General features: G+C 36.5%; 1 protein-coding gene and 1 pseudogene across 4 annotated transcripts; one reads left to right on the top strand and one right to left on the bottom strand.

Annotated features, from left to right (window-relative positions):
• Nucleotides 1–1116: 1116 nt before the first annotated feature.
• Nucleotides 1117–9708, top strand: LOC111021823 (uncharacterized). Of its 4 annotated transcripts, XR_015792267.1 has the most exons (6): nt 1117–1363; nt 3332–3439; nt 3956–4110; nt 7925–8023; nt 8387–8465; nt 9692–9708. XR_015792267.1 is itself a non-coding variant. In XM_088126638.1 (5 exons), the coding sequence occupies exons 2-4, from the start codon at nt 3340–3342 to the stop codon at nt 8000–8002; spliced, it is 333 nt and encodes a 110-aa protein (XP_087982764.1). In that variant the 5' UTR covers nt 1117–1363; nt 3332–3339; the 3' UTR covers nt 8003–8023; nt 8387–8788. The 4 variants fall into 4 exon arrangements, 3 of the variants coding, with proteins under 3 accessions (XP_087982764.1, XP_087982763.1, XP_022154599.1); XM_088126638.1 differs by lacking the exon at nt 9692–9708 and having other exon boundaries at nt 8387–8788; XM_088126637.1 differs by lacking the exons at nt 8387–8465; nt 9692–9708 and having other exon boundaries at nt 7925–8164.
• A 4924-nt stretch (nt 9709–14632) lies between these two features.
• On the bottom strand, nt 14633–19097 carry LOC148210048 (uncharacterized; annotated as a pseudogene).
• Between the last annotated feature and the right edge of the window lie 556 nt (nt 19098–19653).

Below are 19653 nucleotides of genomic sequence, written 5' to 3'. Positions count from 1 at the left end.
TGCCATATCCGAGTAGTTCGAGGTTGCAGTTCTACCGGAGAGTCGTTGTATCCTGCTAAGACGATTGCTGTAGTCTGCTAGCAACTTGTACAGAGCGAATAATTGTCTTTAGGTCAACGCTATTGAAATGTGCCTCGACTATTTTTATCAAGTTTTGGTGTTCATCAAGTTGTTCAAATTTATATCGTGGCCAGTTACGTTAGTATTACGTAGTTCATATATACAACGTATATTTACCCAACACTCTTGACAACCATACTTTAATTTTTTTTTAAGATTTTGACGTGGCGCCAATCGAGCACCACGTCTGCAAGTCGTCTCTTGAAGAGACGACCCTGCTGATGTCTATTCATATGTTGTCTCTTCAAGAGACCACCATCTATTTTCCAAGCATTATTCTTGGAAATAGTTTGGATATTGGCATATATTTGGAATAAGTTTTGAAAATAGAATTATTAAAGAAAATATCCGTTTACTATTTGGTCAACTTATTTTTCTTAAAACTTCGGTAAAGTTTCTTCCTATTAATAAAGAAAAATAAAATTGTAGGACAAACACTCATGGATTGAAGAAGGATAAAACAATTTTATTTATATTGTGGAACAAAATGAAAACAGAAACAAGAAACTTAGGGCCGTTCGATAACGTTTCCGTTTCTGATTTTTGTTTCTTCCTTTTTAATAATAATAATAAAAAAAGAATTGCATTGCTCCCAACCTCCAATGTATTAAAAATGATAAAACAAGATATTTGTTTATATTAGAATAGATTAAAAACAAGCACGAAGGAAAAAGAGAAATCTATTTCCAAAATTTGTATACAATTTTGAAAATGCTTCTAAAAGATGATAAACAGAAAAAATATATAATTGTCGAATATTTAATTTTTTTTTAAGAGAAAATATTTAGATTTCTTAATAAACTTGGAAACAAGGAATAATGAGCGGAAACGTTAATAAATGAACCATTTGGTTTTTAAAATTTCTATACAATTTTAGAAGTATTTCTTGAAAAATCGAAAACCAACAAATATATAAAGTTATCAAATATTTACGTTTCTTAATAAAATTATAAACACCAAACTTTACTTTTAAATGCAATTATTAAATCAATTTCTAACATATTCCTTTTTTAAAAAATTAGGGTCTTGTATCTCTTTCTTCCTCCTCCTTTCCCCCTCTCACGTACCTTCGCAGGGAGATCCGCGCGATTACCAAAACTCCGGCGAGCTTCCACCACGAGCGGCGGCGGAAAGGCCCACCACGAACCCAACCTCGTGGCGACAACTTCTTCTGGAGCGCGACCTCGAACTCAGCAAAACTACCTCGAACGAACCTATTCGGATTTAAGCAAATATCCACTCGGTAAAATCTCGTCAATCTGGTCCTTTAGGGCCTATTAGGTTGATTCAGTTAGTGGTTGGCTTAATTAATTTATGAGAACTTTGTTTCTGATTAATTTAGAATTTTTTTGTTCAGTAAGTGGTTTCTCACCGGTGTATATCGTGTGTTTGTATGCTTAAGGCTTGATTTGACTATATTTTAATTGTAAGTGGTCCCTTACTTGAGTGCTTGTGTGCTGTTTGTTTGGTTGCTTATGCTTTACTTGCTTAAACTCTGTTCATTATGTTATTGATGCACATTATTGCTATTTCACTGGTTATAAACATGTGGGATTGATGAAATAACATGTTGAAGTTGCCGATGAGATTTTGTATGATTGATATGAGTTGTGAGGAAGGTTTTAAATGTCAATGTCGATGAAAATGTCGAAGTCCAAATTTCATGGAAATGTCGATGTTAGGATATTTCTAGAAAAGTTATAAAAATAAGAAAATCATAAAAAATATTTAAATTAACAAATAAACATCTCATGATTTATAAAATGATTGATATTAATATTATGTCTATATTAGGGACATTTTGTTGATATTTTTTATATTTTATTGATGTTTTTTCTTATATTATAGAAATATCGATTTACCTCTCATGTCGATGTTGAATCCATGGATACATGGAAATGACGATGGAAATGTCGACATGTCGATGGGTATTTAATACCATGGTTGTGATGTATGTACTGGATCATACTTGTGTCTTGTGTATTTATTGGTTCTTGATATTGAATCTTTGTTATGGACTGGTGTGTTAGCATGCTGAAAATCTTGTGTAGAGAAGGCATCATTCTTATAATTGATGTATGTTCTTTATAGTTTTGATTAATTGAGAATGGGACGTATTGTCTGACTTATGTACTTGATTATGTTTACGAGGAGTTTTGAGTAGTTTAGAGTTATTTTGGATAAAGAAAGTGATGAATTGTTATTGTAATTGAGTTGTGAGGGTTAGAAAAGTAGAACTTGCATGATTATGTTAGATATCAGGGTGTCTAGGTACAAAGTGGTTAAGAAAAACCATTAATATTGTTGTATTCAGTTAGTAGTTATATTCTAGTAACTGTTGGTTAGACAGTTAGTTGAAATTGTCTTTAGTTATTCTATCTTCATAAGTCTGTTTGGTCTGTTTAAAACCCTCTTTATTATACCTGTATTTGGTAAATGGATCTCTATAAAAGCCACTGTTCTTGAACACTTCATTAATAACAGTTCGTTTAGTTTCGTAATGTATCGTGTATTGTAAGTTTTAGTTTTGGAGATTAACAACGGTATGATTTGACATGTTTTTAAGACGTGACATATGGTGAATGAACATTTAATATACAATGGGAAAGCATTTGCAGATTTTATCTATATTTAAGTTCATTCGCTTATTGATATTTCTGTTGGAAAATAGAAAGAGAACAATTTAATCTAGTATATTTTTAGCATAAATGAAATTATAATGACTGGCTTCAGAGAGAGGCTCTGATTTTTTCTGGGGATAGAAAAGTTTTTATTTTCTGTCTTTGAATTAGTGGTTGATGGTTGGTGGGGGAGTAAAAGTATTCTGTTTATTTGATAGAGTTTTCTGGAGTTTTTTTTTTCTCTTTTTAAGTATGGAATTTATTGGAGATCCGTTGGTTAGAACTACATGTGGGTAATTAAAAGAGAAGGCTAAAACACATGTGGGCTATTGAACCATGTTTGGTTTGTTAACTTTATGAATCTGTTTTTTCATTTGCAATTGAATGTGGCAAAATCTTTTCCATGATTCATTTACATAGATTGTTTGTCAAATGCACATTACTTCTGACAGTCTTTGAACTTTGAAGTATTAAAGAATGAACCCACAAAATTTAAGATAAGTGTTAAATGGAATTGGTTACTTCAAAGCTTTAAGACCTTCCTAGAGAAAAAGTATACCATTAGAGACTGATGGATTTCACGTGCACAGCGACAAGGATGGCATGGAGGCAGATTTTCTCCAACAATAGGTCAATACTCCAACCATACTCAGCTCCTTTATTTGCTAGATTCTTTTCTAAATCAACCCCATATGTCGGTAAGTGCTTTTTTTTTCCTTTTCAATCTTATCAGTATAAAAACTTGTCTCTCATCTTGATCCTAGAGCTGAGCTTATAATCAATTTGATTTCTGGAATGTGGATAGAAAAATGACTTTTAACGTATGTTGTGTGAGCCAAAATAGGAGTGAAGAAATGTATGGTATGGTTTACCGAATGGAAGCATGAACAGAAACAGACATGGAGTTTATTTCTCATCTATTCATTGAATGACAATTTATTACCCTAGCAGAAGCCAGGGCATGATTCACCATTTAGTAATTGGAAGTGGGAGCAAAAAGAAGTGATATAGGATTTCAGAGAAGTGAAAAGCATTACTTATCTTTCTGTATGGTGAAGTCATATAATGCTTAATTTTTCCATTGGTACTGATATCTTTATCTGTTACTTGTTGGTCATCATTGGTTTGCTATGCTTTTGTTGTGGCTAGGATTAAATGTTTGGATTTAGAGTTGATAAGATAAGATTATATGTGCTTGATTTTTGTCATTTATGTTTTAGTGAAAGTCGGGATACCAGAGTTTTTAAATGGCGTTGGGCATGGGGTGGAGTCACATGTGCCCAAACTTGAATCAGAGATTGGAGACTTCCAAAAGTTGCTCGTCACTCGCACACTTAAGCTGAAAAAACTTGGAATCCCATGCAAACATGTAAGTATTCCTCAACCTTATCCTTCTTCTGGTGATTGTTTTTGCAAAGACGGTCAAACACCTGGTGGTTTCAATTCCCAAACATATATCTGCAGTCATGGAAACAACATTCATGTGATTGACATGGATTAGCAAGCAAACTGACCTATTTGATTTGCCAAAAAAAACTAAAAGGATAGGCTTCCTACATTTCATAAAACTTTTAGAGGTAGCAATTTTGATAACCAAGTGGTCCTTCTTTGTTTTGCTTATAACTTCTTTTGGTGCTAATATTCTGATGGCTAGTTGTTGTAATGTATTTTATTTTAATGCCTTTCACTATTTCTACTTGTTAGAAGAGTAAGACAGTTCTTTTCTTGTCTAGTTACTCGATTAATACATCTAGAGTATATGTATATATATGTGTGTGTATATATATTAAATAGTATTGTCTATTTATATGTTACAAGAGGAATCCTGTTGTGGCCTACTTGTTTTTTTCGCTACTTTGTGGGGTATCTATTTCGAGAAGAATAGTAAAATTTTTAGGGTTGAGAGTTCTTGGGAGGAAATTTGGGAGATTGTTAGATTTAATATGTCGTGGGTGTCTCTCCTCACAGATTTGACCCAAAAAACCTCACACACCTACTCCCTCGCCAAAGCTATATGGGGTGAAACCTACCCAGAAAAAATTAAATTCTTCATTTGGGAACTTGCTCACAAGGCCATTAATACAAACGACAAAATCCAGTGGAGATTACCCTATCTCACCCTCTTTTCCCAATGGTGCATCCTTCTCTTTCCCAATGGTGCATCCTTTGTAAAAGAAATGAGGAAACACAGCCTCACCTCCTCCTTACTTGCCCCGTTGCTACAAAGTTTTGTAATGAGATCCTCCCAGCTTTCAATTGGAAAGTTGCCCTCCCAATCGATATAAAGCTTCTGCTCACTTATGTTCTTGTTGGCCACTCATTCAAGAAGGAAAAGACGATCATGTGAAGCATATCATTAGAGCCTTTCTGTGAACATTTTGGAATGAAAGGAACCATCGACTCTTCACTGAAAAGAATTTGTCTATCTAGACTCTTTGATAATATCATTTTCCTTGCTATGTCTTGGTGTAAAGCATCTATACTTTCTTACTCATATAGTATGGCTACACTTTTGACCAATTGGAGAAGTTTCATGTAACTCCTTTGGTAACAGGTGTTTTCTTTATCTCCCCTTCTTTTTGTAATTTCATACATCAATAAAATTGTTTCTTAATAAAAAAAAATACATTATGGTTGTCGGTTTCTAAGGCTTTTTATAGTTACCTATTCGGTGTTATTCTTTTGGATTGGATCCCTTCTTACAGGGTTCTTAAAAAAAGGTATTGTTTGCCTTTGCATCGGTAAAAATTTAGGAATTAGTAAGAGGGTTAATTAAGAGGGAATGGATTCAAACCCCATGATGGCCACCTACCTTAAGAATTAGTAATTTCTATGTGTTTTCCGGCATCAAATGTTGTAAGGTCAGGTTGTCCCGTAAGTTTAGTCAAGGTCTGCGTAAGCTGGCTCGGACAGTCACGGATATCAACCAAAAAAAAAAAGAACATCAGTAAAAAGTTATGGGAGAAACTTTTATATTCTTGTAAGATCCTTAAAGTAGCCCTTCTCTATTTCTCAAATGTTCATATAACTGTGGTGTTCATGGATTAATCTAATTTTGAAATCACTTTCCTTACGCGCGCTAAGAAATTTAAATAATAAAATGGAGCTGAAAATTCATTAACAATCTTTTATAAGATTTATATTGATATTATAACTTTCACAATGGAATAGATTTACTTAAACTTTAGATCCTTGTTATAAAATATTTCTTTTTGAACAAGAAACGAAATTTTCATTGATTTAATGAAAAGGAATAGAAAGTTGTTCAAATTTTCATTGATTTAATGAAGGAGTGAGAACGTAAACAAAATGGACAACAGAACAACAAACTAAACATAACACAAACAAGAGCTAAGGGGGAGTTATAAAAGCCTCCCAATTAGAACAAATCATACTCTGAGAGAAATTAACAAAAACATTGGAAAGAGCACACCATTGAGAAGCCTTAAACTTTGTTAGGTAGAAAACTTCAACCGGATCTCGACGTTTCCCCTTGAAAATCCTTTGATTTCTCTCGAACCAAATATCGGACAGCAAAGCTTTGACTCCATTACACCAAAGAAGACCCGCCTTTGACGCGAGACACGGGCCAATCAACAAAGATTCAACATTTTTTGCAACTTCGAAGTCAAAAACCCAAGAAACCTCAGATCTCAAAGAAAAGCTTCCAGCAAGTAGGCGAGAAAGAACACTGAAAGAATATATGTTGTTGGAACTCACAAGACTTTCCACACAGTGAGCAACAGCAAATGGAAGGAAAAAACACCATTGAAGGGTTTTTCCTTTGAAGAATATCCACTGTATTAACTTTGCCAAAGAGGAGAATCCAAATGAGAACATTTACTCTCTTTGGATTTTTAGATTTCCACAGAGCATCGAACAAATCCTTAGGCAAAGATGAAGAAGTCTGCTGCTTGCATAAAGAGGCTACCGAAAAGGCTCTGGAAGGTTCCAAGGACCAATGTCTACTTTCAGCTTCCTCATTAACCAATGCCGAGCTAAGTAGGGCTAGCAACGGTATCAAATTCATCATCTTTTAGGGATCTCCTAGTTTCAATATGCCAAGCACGAGAATTGGAGTCCCAAAATTGAGAGACGGGCATTTGGAAGAGGAGAAAGCAAAAATATTTTAGGAAAACAAACCTTTAAAGCCTCCTTGCCAATCCAAATGTGGTGCCAAAAGGAAACACCATCTCCACTACCAACTTTGAACTGTGAATGATGTTCCAAAAAATTCCATTGCTTAAAAATGCTACTCCAAGGACAATGATGGCAAAGATTAGGACGAGTGGCTGCTGACCAGCCGAAAGAAGTGGAGCCATAAATACTGTCCACCACCATACGCCAAAGAGAGCACGTTTCAAGGTCGAAACGCCAGCCCCAATTTGCCAAAAGTGCATTGTTGCTCTGAGCTAGACCCCCGATTCCAAGGCCACCGCCCTCACGAGACTTGGAAGTGATATTCCAATTCACTAGATGCTTCATAGACCCTTTCGAATTTCCTAAATCTCTGTTATAAAATATAATCAACAATTTAATTCTTTGGTTATTTAAAAGACAATATTAAGAAGTTATTATCTAGTTAATATTTCGCTTATAACATCAAAGATGTTTTTAAAAGAATTAGTAAAATAACATGTATATCATGGATTTCGCAATTATTAGTCTTACCCAAATGACATTTCTGTTGTTGAATCTGGATCTAATGCAATCACGTTCGGTAAGATCTATCTAGTATAAAATTATTTGATACCGTAGACGTCTGGTTAGATGCAATGCATCAAAATGCTTCCATACTTATCCTATATAAGTTACTAGATTTGCACCTCTTCTCCACCTACTAGTTCCCATCCTAAATGATAATTGGGAGTCGGAGCTTTGCTCCCATATACTCGAGGGCACCCGTATCCGCTTCAAGGCCCAGATTCGCGAGGCATTAGGAATTTTGGTACTAAGCTCATCCAGTATGACCCAACCTTCCTTTACTCTCTTTTTGCTATAGGGGTCACCGCATGCCCCACAGCTGGTTCCAAATCTCAGTCATTATTGTTGAAGGATACAAGTTTTGGCAAGAGCAAAATTCTATAGATACCGTGTATTTATTTAGAACAGTAGTGGTTTACTGGTTTGATTGATGTCTTCACTCTTTGTTGGCCTAAATTTTAATGTATGGTCTGTGGCAGAGGAAGCTGATATTGAAGTATATTCACAAGTATAGGCTTGGACTATGGAGGCCCCGAGCTGACTCCATGAAGGCCTGATGGTTTAACTAGATTTACGAGGTGAATGGAATCGTTTGCTGATCCTTGGATCTCAGTTTGTAGAACTCTCAAGGACAATTTTCGTTTATTAAATCTAAAGCATATCCTCATTTTACTGTTTCGTTCGTTTAAGATTATGCATGAAGCTTAAATTTAAGTGAACTGAGAGTTTAGTCTTAATATCAACTGAATGACAGGACAAAATACCCAAGATTCAGGTAAGTTGGGATCTCTCTAGAACTACATTTTGTAGATTCAGTCAAAATCATAAAAGTCATTCTATAGAGGCACATTTTTGACAGAAGGGGCTTATGTATGATAGAACTTGCCATAGCACCCATTTTTGGGTTCACTTCTGAATCTTTTTTTGCCATTTGAAAACAGTGCCCAAAACGAAATAGAAAAAGGAAAATCAGAATGCAAGGGCCCGCCATTATTAAAATTGTCAGCATCAAAGCCACGTGTAAGTCAATGATTGGGCCATTGGGTTTGGGCCACCACTTGTGTTGTGTTGTGTTTCTGTTTCATTATTTTTTCTTGTTTCCACTGCTCTCCAGTTGTTGCTCTTGCTCTCATTACAATTATGTGTTGGAAACTAGAAAATTTTCGGGTGAATTGTCAGAATAGGACTCTTCTTTTGCTGTCCCATGTTCTACTCTCAGAACACATGACACCCTCCATCTACATTTTTGCTTTTATATTTATTTTCTTGAGGAAAGTACTTAGGTGTTGACCGACCACCACCATTAAGTTGTTGACAAACAAGAGAATGAATTTGAATTTCTATGATTGTTTGTGTTGCATTAACTTAACTTAGAAAATGTTTCAAAATATGGAAAGAACAACTTTCATGGATTTCTCCAAAGTTATTTTGTACAATTGAAGATATTACTCTTTGACAGTACTGTTATTATTGAATCATCATGGTGTGATCTAGTGGTCAATAAAGGTCAATGTAAATAGTAAATGGTTTAAAGGGAATGCGTTTAAACCATGGTAGTCACCTACCTAGAATTTAATATCTTACGAGTTACTTTGGCAACCAAATGTAGTAGGGTTAGATGGTTGTTCCGTGAGATTAATTGAGGTGCGTGCAAGACACTCACGAATATATAAAAAAGGTATTTATAAATATTGAGGTTATTGTGTACTTGAAATCATTGTCAGAGGTCCTTGATTTTAGGAGTCGGTAACTTTATTTGTAGATAAACTCATTAGAGAGATTACTAATGCATTAACCAATTGAGCTATACTCTACGAGAGATTAGATGCAAGGATTTAAATGCCAATATCGTGGAAATATTGTCAAAATATCAATCTTAATGGATATTTGAAGAAAATTTATACAAAAGTTAACAAAAATTATCTAAATTAATAAAGAAAAAAAATAATATTTTACCATTTTTTGATAAGTTTAAAATTCTTATTATTAATATTATGTGCTTCTAAATGATCTTTTTGTTGATTTTTTTAATACTTAGTCGATTTTTTTCGATATAGTGAAAATATTATTGATGTCGAATTCATGGATATATGAAAATGACGGGTCGATGGTTAGATGAAGAAAGTATTGATGTTTTCCAATACACCCATTGCTGTTATTCAAGGACATCCATTTTGTGTTCGTTAAGAAGGTTTATTTGCATTATGATCTCAACAAAGTTTGAACCTTTAAAAATCGTTTTTCAGCAACGGGTGGCGACGGTACGTTGAAGGAGGAGAAGGAGAGAGAGGTTTGTTCGAACCATTACAAACCGTTTGTCAGCAACAGGCGGTGACGGTTCACTGGGGAAGGAGGAGGAGAGAGGAGGGAGAGTGGGAGGAACAAAGAATACATTTTCATTTGCTATGTCACACTGTATATAGAAGAAAAGTAGTATAAAAATAATATATTTTGCCACATAATCACGATCCACTCAAGAAATAATGGCTATATATCATCTTTCGTTTGTCGACTAATAACCAATTAGCTTCAAGGACTATTTAGAATCATTTTTGAAGCTTCATAGGCTAAAAATATTCCTTTTGAAACTTAAAACTAAATGAACGTCAGGGACGTCCATTTTGTCATAATATAAAAAGTGCATTTTGCCGTAATAAATTTATATGTGAAGATGTCCCTTTTTACATGTCACATGTGTAGGTCAAAAGAGAATGTCGGCATCACTCCCTCCAAAAGCTAAAAGTACCATTTAAATTTCGACACGAATCGCATCTACTCTTTTCATTGAGACAAGACATTCAAACCCTCATTATAAAGGAGAAAAATAGTACCATCTAAATTTTGGAGCCTTGGTCATGTGAGGACTTTGTTGTTGTATCCAATTAAGGTGAACTTTTTTTGGACTTCGTTGTTGGATATGATTCAATGATTAAGATATTATATATACATTTATATCAAACGTTTGAATCCTTAAATTGAACCTTTTTTTTCTCACATAACTTCTTTTTGATTATCCAAATATTTTAGGAAAGGTTTAAAGTAATATGATCTTTTTGTCATCCTTACTCCAATTATTAATTTTCTTAGATCAAGTTGTGAAAACTGATTTTTTTTCTTATTTGTATAACTTTAAAATCATGATAATATATATGATTTTCTCCCTATTGTTTTTGTCATATTTAAATTTCATCCTTAACCTCTTAAATACATTAATTTCATGTTTTATATACTTTTTTTTATAAATTAAATCTTAATAATCTCTACACGCTATGTGAAGCTCTACTACTCACCTTAATTATAACTTTTACCAAACAGTGAAGAGTAACAAAAATATGATGTGCTTCGAATCTTTCCCTCGTCCCACTGGCCCTTCCGGACATTGGCCAAGCCATTGGAAACTCACGAAGGTGGGTAGGGGTAAACATGGAGTAAGAGACCCATCCCTAGGAATCCAAGGCTCCGAGCCTATATTAATACTGAAACCATTATACACTCTCCATCTATATCCTTTCTCGAATAGGTCCTGCCCACAAAATGCTTCTCCAAGCATAAGAAGGCTTAGGCCCCATTATAGTTTTCAAAAAATAACCAGTCTTGAAATATTTTCCTTTCAAGATTCTTGCTAGAAGACTATTGGTATTTCTCAGGATTCTCCAGCTTTGCTTAGCCAGCATAGCCTAGTTGAAGATGCTTATGTCTCGGAACCTTATACCACCCTGGTCCTCTCGAATACAAAGCCGTTTCCAGTTCTACCAGTGATTTTTTCGATTCTCAAAGGTCGATCCCCACCAAAACTGGTCATAAATTTGATGCAGTTTTTTACAAATGGTAACCGGCAACTTAAAGCAACTCAATGTGTAGTTGGGGATAGCCTGTGCTACTGCCTTAATAAGGACCTCCTTACCGCCTATTGAGAAGAGCTTCCCTTTCCAACCTTAGAGCTTCTTCCAAACTCTTTCAATCAGGGAGCGAAACATTGCACACCGGCTTTTATTAATCTGCGAAGGAAGGCCAAGATATTGTCCCAACTACGGTGAATACTGAACTTGAAGCTTTGATTTAATGACCTCAATCATATCTTGACTTGTGTTTCTACTAGTTATGAATAAGGACTTTTCCAGATTTATAGTTTGCCCCGAAGCCTTCTCGTAGGACTTTAACACCCATTTAACAGTCTGACAGTCTTTTGGAGTTGCACCGAAAAAGATTAAGTTGTCATCTGCAAAAAAAAAAAAAACAACTGCATTAGAGAGGGGCAATATTTATTAATGCGAAAACCAGACAAGTTGTTTTTCTCTTCTTCTCGTGCAAGAAAAGCAGAAAAATCTTCAGAGCACAATAGAAAATGATAAGAGGATAGAGTATCTCCTTGACGTAGCCCTCTACTTGGCTTGAAAGAAGGGCCCGAGCTCCCATTGATAAGGATCGAAAAATTCACCGTTTCCACACAATTCATAATTAACTCAATCCACCTAGAGCTGAAATCCAACTTGGCCATAACCATTCTCAAGTAACTTCACTCAACTCGATCATAAGCTTTGGACATATCAAGCTTTAGTGCCACAGCCCCTGACTTCCCCTTTGTTTTGCCTTGAAGAGAATGAATACATTCGATCCTATAATGACGTTATTGGATATAAACCTACCCCGGACAAAACCGATTGCGTAGGGGAAAATTAACTCATCCAAAACCCTCTTCACCATATTCGCCAACACTTTTGAGATTATCTTGTAAATAACATTACAAAGACTTATAGGCCTGAAGTCCGTCTTCCTTCTTGAGTCCTTTTTTGGGATAAGAACAATGAGTGTTTTGTTTAACCGACCCACATCCACATAACCATTAAGGACATTAAGGCAGATGTTGGTAGTTTCCTCTCCCACAATATCCCAAAAGGTTTGGTAAAATGAAGCTTGAACCCTGTCAGGTCCCGCGGCTTTAGACAGCGCCACCTGTTCTGCTCCTCTGATAGCTTTGGCGAGATGGAGTCTAGAATTGGGCCCATATCTTGGGAACTAGAATTGCACGACAAAAAGATCTGAGTGAAATAATAAGAGGCAATCCTCTCAACATCCTCCTCCCGACTACACCAGTTGCCTGACTCATTGTACAACCCCCATATTCTATTAGCCTTCTTCCTCTGACTGGCTCTCAGATGAAACCACTTTGTGTTCCTATCGCCCTTCAGTAACCAATCATCCTTGGACCATTGTCTCCAGTACATCTTGTCCTCCTCTAACAATCGTTCTAGAACACGCTCAGCTTGCCAAAGATTATTTCTCCAACCACTATCGCCCTGACAGAATAACTCCTGAATCTCAGCCTCTTTCTATGGAAAACTAACCCACTGCTATCCCCCTGCTCAGTCCCTACTCATTTTATGATATCCTTATATTCTCCAAAAGAGAGCCGTATTTCCTCGAACCGTCAAGGTCTATGCCCCTTCCTTTTCTTCTCATTGATCTCACCAACACCCAGCCAGTCAGCTAAAATTGGCCTATGATAAAACCCTGAAAATTCCTTTGTCTAGCTATGATAAAGATGACGAGATAATTTGGTGATTGTCTAAAAATGGTTTTTTCTCGGTAAAGAGTGCTTATCAGTTGGGTTTGCAAAGGGAAGTAATCCTGTCAGATTCTTCTTCAAATTCGAACCTACAATCCGAGCTTTGGAAGCGATTCTGGAAGACAAACGTAACCCCTAAAATAAGGATAGTTTGTTGGAAAATAGTACAAGATCTTCTCCCTCTTAAAACCAATTTGATTACTAAGGGAATTAAAACTGATGTGCTTTGTGTTTTTTGCAGAAATCATGAAGAGACTGTGATTCACTTATTTTGGGAGTGCAAGGTACCAAGACGTCTTTGGGAACATTACATGAATTTTGATGGGGGGATGTTTTCTTGTGACAGGAGGGCTTGGTCGAGTAAAGACTACTGGGAGTGGATGCTTGATGCAGCTAAGGACGAGGAGCTAGAGATGATTATGATCGGGTCGTGGATTATCTGGAACTATAGAAACAATGTGGTCTTTCAGAACGAGCAACCTAGTTACTTCACATTGATACAACAGGCCTCAAAGGCCATTACAGAACATCTCAACAAGTTCCAAACAAATTCTCAAGTTGGCAGTTCGAATAGGAAAATCAAAGTCAAGACGAAATGGATTCCCCCTCCTTTACATACCTGGACCCTCAATACCGACACTTCTTGGTCAGAATCTCATTCAGTAGGGCGGTCTGGGGTGGGTGCTTCACAACTGGGATGGAGATATCATCTGGGCCGGCAATCGCTTTCTAGAATCTTGCAGTAGCATCAAATTAATCAAAGCAACTGCAATTTTAGAGGGGATGCGAAATTTGGTGTGTCGTTCCCATTTCGTGTGGACATAGATTCGGATGTGGTTGCAAATTTGCTGAATCGGGTTGGTGAAGATCTCATAGAGGTTGGAGGGGTTGTCGAGGAAATCCTAAATTTGATGGGTTGTAGTTGGGTTACCTATTTTGTGAAAGTGAATAGGGAGGCTAACAACTCTGCCTATTCACAGGGCTGCTGGGTCTTTGGAGAGTGAGAGTTTGAACGATTGTATTCTAGTTGGCTGTCTTCTTTGGTCAATTAGGATTTACTCTAATTTAATGAAGTTTTCTTTCTCAAGAAAAAAAACAAAAATATGATGTGACTCATTATTTTATGAATATAGCATTTGATAAATTTTAGCTGGGTTCCATTGGATCTGTTTGTTGCCCTAAAAACAAAGGAGGTATAAATGTTCACATTTAAGGAAGCCTCCACACTCACTTCCACATCACCTCAACCTCACTTCAAGAAAAACTCCCAAAAAGCAATTTGAAGAAGTCAAGAAGAAGAGAATAAGACCCACCGAAGCTGCAGGGACAGAGAACATAACAAGCCATTGGAGCTTAAACCTTTAGCTCCATTTCTTCACCCTTGACTCCATTTTGTATTGCACTTCTTCTTGTCATTTTCTTGTTTTCTTTTTATGGTCGTACGTGAAATAATTCACAATCTTGTCAATTATGATTCTATTCATTCATAAATAATAACGTTGTACAACTTGTATTTATAGGCTCTTTAGATCTTAACAAATAATAAGCTCATACAACTGTGCATAACAGAATAACAACTTATGTGCGAGATTACATATAACATTCCCCCTCAAACAAATGTCTATGAAGGCATGAGTTTGGTTAAAAGAACAGATAATCGATCTGATGGAAGTGGCTTTGTAAACAAATCAGCTAACTGTGACTCCAAGGGAACAAAACGAAGAGAAATATCTTGCCGAACAACCCATTCACGTACATAGTGAAAATCTATTTCGATAGGTTTTGTACGGCCATGGAAAACGGGAGTTTTAGCAAGATGTATAGCCGACAAGTTATCACACCAAAGTACTGGAGGTTTGGTACCAAATATATGAAGATCACGAAGCAGCTGCCTTAACCAAAATAACTCTGCTGCAGTGGAAGCCAACAATCGATACTCAGCCTCTGTAGAACTCCGTGAAACAGTGGATTGTTTCTTAGCAACCCATGAAATAGGATTTTGCCCCAAGAACACGACATAACTAGAGGTGGAACGTCGATCAATAGAGTCACCAGTCCAGTCGGAATCAGAAAAGGCAGTTAAACATAAAGGATCAGAAGAGCTCTTGTGAAACAATAATCCAGCATTCAAAGTACCATTTACATAACAAAGAACACACTTGACAGCAGACAACTGATCAAGAGATGGAGATTGCATAAACTAAGATAGCTTATTAACAGGAAAAGCAAGATCAGGACGCGTGAACGTCAAATAATGGAGGGCACCGATAATGGATCGATAATGACGAGCATCTTCTGACGAACAAGGGGCAGATACATCCTTTAGAGGATTTTAAAATAAGAGACGTCTTATATGGCTTGGCAGAGAGCATTCCAAAACGAATAAGCAAATCACGAGCATATTTGGTTTGATGAACAACGATACCAGTGACCGATCTAGTAATCTCAAGACTAAGAAAATAACGCAAAGCATCCAAATCTATCATATCAAAGGAGGAGCGTAATTGAGAAACCAAAGAGTTATATAGGAGGTGAAGCTACCAGTCACTATAACGTCATCAACATATAAGAGAAGATAAGTGATAGAGTCAGTAGTACGCCGTATAAAGAGAGAAGAGTCGGCAGCAGAAGCAACAAAACCCAAAGTTAACAGATGAGAAGTGAAACATTTAAACCAAGCACGAAGAGCCTGTTTGAGGCCATAGAGGGACTTCGTGAGACGACAAATATAATTTGGAAATTGTTTATCAATGAAGCCCTGAGGTTGTTGCATATAAACCTCCTCACGAAGTTCCCTATGGAGAAAGGCATTCTTGACATCAAGTTAGTGAAGCGGCCAATCAAACTGAGAAGCCAAGGAGAGAATAATGCGAATTGTGGGTTTCTTGACAACTAGACTGAACGTTTCTTCATAATCCACACCTTCCTCTTGATGATACCTTTTAACCACTAGCGAGCTTTGTAACGGGCGATACTACCATCGGGATAGCGTTTGATACGATACACCCATTTACACCCAATATCACTCTTGCCCGGAGGAAGAGGAGTGAGTTGCCATGTATTTTGTTTAACCAATGCCTCATACTCATCAAGCGTAGCCTGCTGCCATACGAAAGTTGTGGAAGCTTTGGTAAATGAGGTTGGTTCAACGGAGACATTTAGAAGAGTAGAGATATAAAAAAATCTTTTTCTTGGAGATGCCAGATTTACCCCTTGTTTGCATAGAATGCACATTTTGAACCAAGGGTAGTATAGGAACAATTTGTGGAATAGAAGTCACATTAATGTCATTCCCAATGGCAGTAATAGAAGGACCAAATTGATTTGACAAATCAACAACCATTGAAAAGGAGTTAGTGGCCTAAATAGTACATATAGGAGCAGTTGTTGGGGAAACATGTTCTGAATGAACAGTAGGAGCGTGTATAGGACCATCAATAATATGAAGAGAACCGGTTGAACAATCAACAGCGGTAGTAGAAGGAACTGTGTTGTCCAAAATATCATCAACACCATTGGAACCATGGTCACCAGTCATTGCATCAGAACAAATGGGAGGATGAAGAACCTAGGGAGTAGGTGCAGGCATAGACAAGTCAGAAGCAGCATAATATGGTAAAAAATATGGTAATAAAGAATGAACAGAAGAAGAAGATGAAGACACAGGAGGTGATGAGGGAGAAACAACAGGTGGAGTAGCAAAGGGAAAAAAACGTTCATAAAAACAACATGACGAGTAGTGTAAATTTTTGCATTGCTCATGTCATAACACATATAGCCTTTGTAATCCAAGGGATAATCGAGAAAGACACACCAAGATGTTTTTGGGTTGGAGTTTATGAGAATTATAGGGTTTGAGAAGTGGATAACAGGCACAACCAAAGGTACGAAGATGATAGTAGTCCAGTGGTCGATTATAAAGACATTCTGAAGGAGATTTTCCCTTTAGAACAGAAGAAGGAAGACGGTTAATGAGAAAAACAGCTGTGGCAAAAACATAAGGCCAAAATTTAAGAGGTAACGAGGAGGTGGAAATCAAAGATAAAGTCATTTCTACAATATGGCGGTGTTTTTCGTTCAACCACACCATTTTGTTCAGGGGTATAGGGACATGATTTTTGGTAAAGAATGCCATGAGTGTTGAAAAGGAAGTGAAAATGATGATTAACAAATCCCCCCATCCCCGGTATCACTACGAAAGATTTTGATATTAGAGTTTAATAGATTTTCAACTAGAGGTTTAAACTTAACAAATACATGAAAGACATCAGATTTTCTAGTAAGAGAAAAGAACCAAGTATAGCGTGACATATCATCCAAAAAAGAAACATAATATTTGTAACCATGAATAGACGGTTCAGTGGCAGGGCCCCATACCTCAAAATGTATTATTTCAAGAGGATACAACGAAACATAAGTAAAATGAGAAAAAGGCAATTTCATCATTTTTCCATGCAGATAGTGTTCACAGAGACAATTAAAGGAACGAGAACAAGGTAAATGTAAAGATTTCATAACATAATGAAGAATATCAAAACTGGGGTGGCCTAACCAGTTATGCCACAAGGAAGAGGAAGACTTAATGGTGACATGAGCAACAGGACCATGAGACTCAAAAAAAGCACTGGAAGAAGACGAACCAGCTGGTGAAAAAATAGGGTAGAGACTGTTGACACTAGGTCCTTGAAAAAGGATGAGACCCCAGGTTTTGTCCTGTATTTTAAAATGAGTAGAGTAAAAAATAACAAGACAATTGTTGTATGTACAGAGTTGATGAACAGATAATAAATTGGTTGCAATATTTGGAACACGAAATAATCTAGAAAGAGATAAAGAAGAAGAAGGAGTTTGAAGAACTCCACAACCTGAATAGGAAATTGGAAGAGACTGCCTACTACCAACGGATACTTAATCTTCCCCATTCTATTCAGATGCAATAGACAAATGATACAAGTCAGCAGTAACATGTGCATTGCACCCAGTATCAGCAAGCCATGGAGGTGATAGAAAAGATGGCAAACCAGAATTAAACCGCTAATTTTGTGAAGCAACCATAGTTGCGACTTGCTGTGGTGGATGGCGGCCTTGGTAATGATAGTTCATGCGGTTGTAACAATCAATAGCAGAATGCCCAGGTCGATTACAGATTTGGCATAAAACTCGATTATCTGTGGTAGCAGTGGATTGCACATGAGTAAAAGGGAAACCAGTAGGGTGTCGGCCTCGATATCCTCCTGTATTGGTAGAGCCATTTGAAGAAATTCGACCACGGTCAGAGTTACCATGAGTTGATCTGCCACAAAAATTTCAAGATCCAAAAGTTTTACCACGAGTATTAAGTTGTTGAGATGCAACCATTGCAGAAGGCTGCGGAAAGGAGTCATCGCGCTTGTCCTGTTTTCCAATGGCAGATTCTTCGGACAATAAAAGGACATGTAGTTCTTCGAAAGAGGCTGGATGAGAACGAGTTCTCATCGATGTACGAAAAGTACTATATTCAGTAGGTAGTTCGTTCAAAATATATATCAACAGATCCTCTTCATTGATCACAACAGAGACGTTGACAAGTTTATCTTTAACCTCTTTTATACGCTTTATATAATCACTAATTGATTCACCAGATATTTTGGATATTGTCTGTAGATCTGTTTTGAGATTAACAATATTAGTTTTGCTGCTTGATGAATAGTGTTTTTCAAGAACCTCTCATACCTCTTTCGAAGTTCCACTGCCGACGATATAAGCCAGCGTCGTCGGAGATAGTGTTGCGTTGATCAAAGTCATTAGGGCTTGATCCTTTGCAATCCAATCATCAAAGGCTGGATTGAGTTGCTGTGGAGCAGACTTAGAAGAGTCACAAGTAGATGCCGATTTGGGAGAGGAACAGTGCCATCGATGAAGCCAAAGAGCTTGTGGGCCTTGAGAATTGCAGAAAGCTGAAATTTCCAAAGAACATAATTTGAAGAATCTAATCAAATGGAAATCAAGTTGCAAATGTTTGACAACCAAAAAATCGGAGAATTTAGATCTCCAATGGAGGAATTGCGACTCTGTGAAGATATTCCGCTTGAGGAAGAAGAGTCCATTTGACCTAGGTCAAGAAAAAAAAATGAATGAATACCGCGTGGAAAATTTCCAGAGGAAAATATCGTTTCCTACTCTGATACCATGAAATAATTCATAATCTTGTGAATTATGATTCTATTCATTCATAAATAATAAAAATGTACAACTTGTATTTATAGGTTGTACAAAAGATCTTAACAAATATTAAGCTCCTACAACTGTGCATAACAGAATAACAACTTATATGTGAGATTACATGTAACAGTGCGTAGCTAAACCTCATTGTAAGGGGGAAATGCTGTGAACTCTTTTTTCGGGTTGTAAACCTTGCTATTAGTATTAATGATGATGAATATTGAGTTGAAGTTGTTTTTATAGTTCATTTTCAATATGCTTGATCAACATGTTGGGATATCTCCTTGTTAACTCTTGGAAAATTGTAATAGGGGTGATAAGCTTCAATTCATGCTAGAATCTACTTGAGTTAGATAGTGGGTACTTAGGAATAAGGCTCACCTAGCACGGTTATAAACTGATTTGATATGCTATCAAGTTTGTCTAAAAATTCTAATAGTA

The sequence above is a fragment of the Momordica charantia genome, assembly GCF_013281855.1.
Source record: "Momordica charantia cultivar OHB3-1 chromosome 7 unlocalized genomic scaffold, Mcharantia_2.0 BLBB01000007.1, whole genome shotgun sequence".
NCBI lineage: Eukaryota > Viridiplantae > Streptophyta > Magnoliopsida > Cucurbitales > Cucurbitaceae > Momordica > Momordica charantia.
This window is presented reverse-complemented; position numbering and strand designations above follow the sequence as displayed.